The sequence below is a fragment of the Lupinus angustifolius genome, chromosome LG03 (genome assembly GCF_001865875.1).
Source record: "Lupinus angustifolius cultivar Tanjil chromosome LG03, LupAngTanjil_v1.0, whole genome shotgun sequence".
NCBI lineage: Eukaryota > Viridiplantae > Streptophyta > Magnoliopsida > Fabales > Fabaceae > Lupinus > Lupinus angustifolius.
This window is the reverse complement of record NC_032011.1, coordinates 28,711,247-28,715,969: the sequence shown is the minus strand read 5'-3', so window position 1 is coordinate 28,715,969 and position 4,723 is coordinate 28,711,247. Positions and strand designations below refer to the sequence as shown.

Sequence of the window (4,723 nt, the reverse complement as noted above, 5' to 3'; positions counted from 1 at the left end):
TGATGTATTAGATACATTGCATAAACTTAGAACCACTACTAAGAGCAATAATGATTTTTCTTAAACTAATCAAACATTTTTTCACAAAGGGAAAGAATACAACACATAAATATTTGGAAAAATATACACAACAATAAAACAATGTGTTGCAGAAAACTGGCAAAACATCCCTTAGCAAAGCCTTGCCCCTTAATCTTTAATCTTTCTTGAATCCAAATCTATAAGGACACCAAAATACATAGTCCAAACTCTTATTATCTAAGCCTACTAGTAGAAGATTTTCCATATAGGTTGGCATAAACAATCTTAGTTCTAAATACCAAAATAATGCATAAACCTGATGCAACAATGCATAATCCTGCCATGATAATTGAAGTCAAGAAAAAGCATATAGAACCTTCACACTTTAGTGGCTGACCAGCATTAAGCGAACTGAACATAAATGATCCTGTACTCCGATGGTCGTGATGGCCATCACGAGCTTGTTTTTCGGCTTCCGAGTCATAGATTCTGCTTGCAATGAGACTAGAAAAGACAAGAGTTCCTACAGGGTTTGCTAGAGTAATGAAATTGTACAATGCACCAAAGTTTCTCAAACCAAACAACTCAGAAGCTGTTGCTGGAACAATTGCCCAATGAGCACCATAACCAAGTCCAACTAGTAAAGTTCCAACATACATTGCCCCTGGCCATCCCATAGCAATGAAAACATGTCCAATAGTCATAACAAGTTGAAATACAGCTAGTGCAATAGGTCTTGGATATGCATGATCCCTGCTCAAGCAAAACACAAAGGAATTTGAAAATAAATTAAGATCTTGATTGAGATAGATAAGTATATAGCACACCTAAGCATTGAATGAGGTTCAATAGGTAAGGTTGTATCCACACTTAAACTATTTAGCGAGTTAAGATCAAGACGCAATTTGGAGTTAATTAACTGTGGACACAACCTTACTTGCTCACTTTAGAGGAACCTGTTTTCGGAATTTGATACGTGTATGAACTGTTTTTTACGTTTTTTTTACCTCACAACAATCTCAGATATATAACCACCTCCGACACGCCCAAGAAAGTTCCAAATACTGATGATGGAGACAAATATATGCGTATTGTGATATCCTAGAGACTGGCTCATCTGGCCGATATTGTCGATTACTGTTAACCCGGATCCAGAACCCAAGACCATGGAAATGAAAATAAGCCAAAAATCTGCTTTGATCAATGCTTGTGTCAAGGTAAAATCCTCCCCTCTATGTGGTCCTTTCCTCCTCTTGACCCTCACTGCTCCTTCTGCAGCTGCTTGGAGTAGCTTCGATTGCAATTGCGCGATACGTTTTCGCCTTTCTAATGCTGGAAGCAAGTCCACTTCCTTAGGCTTTTCATCTTCAAGCTCACTTAATATTACTTCATCAGAATATTGTTGAGATTGTCCTGGTTCACTATTTTGTTGTTCTTGAAGAAGTGCCTCTTCCTCTATCGGTATTTGATTTGGACTAAAAACCAATGAGATAGGAATTACAATAGGGATAAGTAGGATTATAAACAGAATAGCTGTGAACATTGTGATAACTATTTCATTGAGAGGAACTAGATCTTGGACAATCATGACTCCCATCAAATAAGCAGCCAATAGAAGGCAAACACCATAGACAAATGTGAAGCTTTTTTCGTCCGATGGCCGAACTTGTCGGTGACCTCCAACAGGTCTAACAATGAACATTAGACCTATTCCCACCAATGATGGACCAACTGCAGCCATAAATAGCAATGATGCATGATCAGGGGAATGGAATATGGCATATATTTGTGTCAAGATTGCACCACTCAACCCTGCAAATCCCTTTAGAATTCCAACCACAGGACCCCGGCTTTTCGGGAAATTTTGCACACAGGACACAAGAGAAACTGTGTTGAAATATGTTTCACCATTTGTTCCAACAAATATGAGAGCACACATCTGCATACCAATAACCATTAATCATATAACCCAGAAAATAACTTTCATTGAAAGATATTTACAACAATATAAGGGGGCATATGCTTATTCTCTTGTGATTGTATTGTCAAGAAATATATATATACAAATTCTTGCCAAATTAACATGTAAATCAATTTGAGACACAAATAAAATGTCCTTAATTGGAAATAAAATGCAAAAGAAGGTGAGTTTGGCGCAAATATAAGGTTGTTGCCTAATGATTATGAGGTCAACGATTCAAATCCTGGAAATAACATCTCCGCTTGCAACTGACTAAGCACATCTACTCTCCCAGACCCCACTTAGTAGGCGCTTCATGCAAAATTATGTTTGACAGTGCGAAATTCCAAATATGCATTTATTTTATAGAAAATCATGTTTTACTCTTGTTTATCAATGTTCATTCATAAAACATTAACTTGACAAGTAATGAGGGTAGGGATAAGGGCATGTTCACAGTTTAGGTATAAGATATGAATAGTAGGAGTAACAAATCTTCACACCTTAGCTACATAAGGCTTGCCATGCTAAGGCAATGGCCAACCACGTCTTGAACCAAAACCTTAAGACATTAGTTCCTCAGACCTTTCCTTCTTATAAACTCTTTCACTTCTCCCCACATATCCAATGTGGGACTTCACACTTGAATAAACCCAACACTAAATCTTCAATAAAACCAAAAGTATGCATTCAATGAGTAGCAGCATTTCTAGCTAAATGTCCAATGCCACAGTGCCAAATCCAAATTTGTAGAAACACTTGTTGTCAAGTTTGAGTAGCTAGTCAAACAATAAAAAGGGTGGCCCAATGTACGAGACTCTCATTTAATAGGGTCAGGGGAAGGTAGATGTACACAACCTTACTCCTGAAAGTAAAAAACAAACTGAAAAAAATCTCCCCTATTTCACTTTAAAGGATAAAGATTAAGTACTGTAACAAATTAAATTCTTTAAACCTAGCAATACACTCATGCTCACTTTTATATTTAAAGTCCTTCCTTTTCATGTGAAAGAAACATCCTTTTATACTAGATACCCCTGTCATAAACTAAATGGTGAAATGTTATATTATTACCAATTTGGTGGACATAAAACTGGGGATGAAAAAAAGGCGGCACAATGCCTAAGGCTCTTACTTAATAAAGTTTGTAGGATAGATGTAAATAGTCTTATCCTAAAAGCGGAGAGACTATTTTCGGGATTTGAAACCTCATGGTCATTAAGGTACAACCTTACTGTTGCGACCTAGGGTGAACCAAAAAAATGGAAATGGTAAAAGAAACAGGAAAACTGATTTCAATGAGAAGAGAAAGGGATGGGGAGCATAAATAGTCATTCTGGAACCATATTAATAATAAAGTCAGTTCAAGTAAAATGAATCCACTACTTCAAATCATTTCATAATCTAATTCCTAATTGTAACTCAACCAACATAGGAAGATAAAAAAAGTAAACAAAAAATCTGAGAAAAGTTCATTAGTATTTCAATATCAAAGAGAATATGGTATAAGATAATTTGATGAAGAATCAAAGAAAATTAAGACAAAAGACACAATCTCATGATTGATACTTGGATAGTAACAGAAACAACCTTAAAATAAAAAAGTCAAACTAGCTTGAAGTTCATTAACTTTGATGATCAAAAGTGATGATAGATAAATCAAAACATTCCAAATAAAAGAAGAAAAAGAAGAATAAAAAGCACTCACAGCCCATAAAGGGATAGTTGGAACTCTTCCAGTAACAACCAACCAAACCGAACCATACCCAAAAAGGTTCAAACAAGCACCAACAAGAAGAGCACCCCATATAGGTAATATCTCACACAAAATACCAGTGATGAATCCAACACAATCACCAAGGTCCTTGGCCACACCCAACATAGCAACTTGTTTCTGGTTATAGTTGAGGGAACTTTTTATGATTGGTGATATGCTTCCAAATAAGTAACCAATACCTGCCCATGATTGCAACCACATTGCAGCCACAAACACCAACCATCTACTTCTATATAAGGACAATAACTTATCTTGCAATACACCCATTTATAATCATTCACTTAGTATTGCTATGCTGTGGTTTTTTTTGTATATCTTGGTGTGGATTCTTGATACTTTGGAAGGAGAATAGAGATAAAGAAGTAGATAAATGGTCACACAAGGCAATATTATTGGAATGCTGTAATAGTGGATGAACATGATCTGTGACCTGGCTGAGGTGATGAGTTAACCAAATCACTATTGTAAAAACATGTACCGGCAGTTTCAACTAGAAAATCAGCTAAAACTAGTCATATCGGTTGATTCTCAATTAAACCGTACGGTTCATACCAACCTGTTTTTATTTAAAAATTAATTTTTTAATAAAAATAAAGTAATTAATATTATTTTTATTGATTTTTCAAGATTAACGTTAGTGTAATATATACGTATATACAATTTAATTAGTAAATCACCTGTTAAACAACTATTACTATTATATTAATAACAATAATCCAAATTAGGTAAGGAAATTGTGTAAGGAAGAAGAAAAAAAGAATTATTGGTTGGTAGAACAAATATTGCTGCCTGGTATTGACCACAAGTAAATGACATAGAATAGAATAAATATAAAAGAGAAGAAAACAATAATCTTTGTTATTGCATTCGGTTAATTATGTCTATGTTCATGAATTAGATATTATTAGAGAAATATTATAAGCACCTATGGGATCAAGGACCACATGATAAATTTTTAATTTATA

The 4,723-nt window shown here is 34.9% G+C and overlaps 1 protein-coding gene across 2 annotated transcripts in view; it reads right to left on the bottom strand.

Moving 5' to 3' along the window:
• Nucleotides 1-4,182, bottom strand: part of LOC109344357 (protein NUCLEAR FUSION DEFECTIVE 4-like) — a 5,819-nt gene extending 1,637 nt beyond the window's left edge. Inside the window, exons 1-3 of one of the 2 annotated variants that reach the window (XM_019583107.1) lie at nt 3,690-4,175; nt 1,029-1,960; nt 41-774 (exon numbers count right to left, since the gene is read on the bottom strand). In XM_019583107.1, coding sequence (XP_019438652.1) covers nt 255-774; nt 1,029-1,960; nt 3,690-4,025 — 1,788 coding nt within the window. In that variant the 5' untranslated portion in view covers nt 4,026-4,175 and the 3' untranslated portion in view covers nt 41-254. Of the gene's footprint in view, nt 1-40; nt 775-1,028; nt 1,961-3,689 lie in introns of those variants that run through there. The other variant, XM_019583109.1, reaches the window with a different exon arrangement.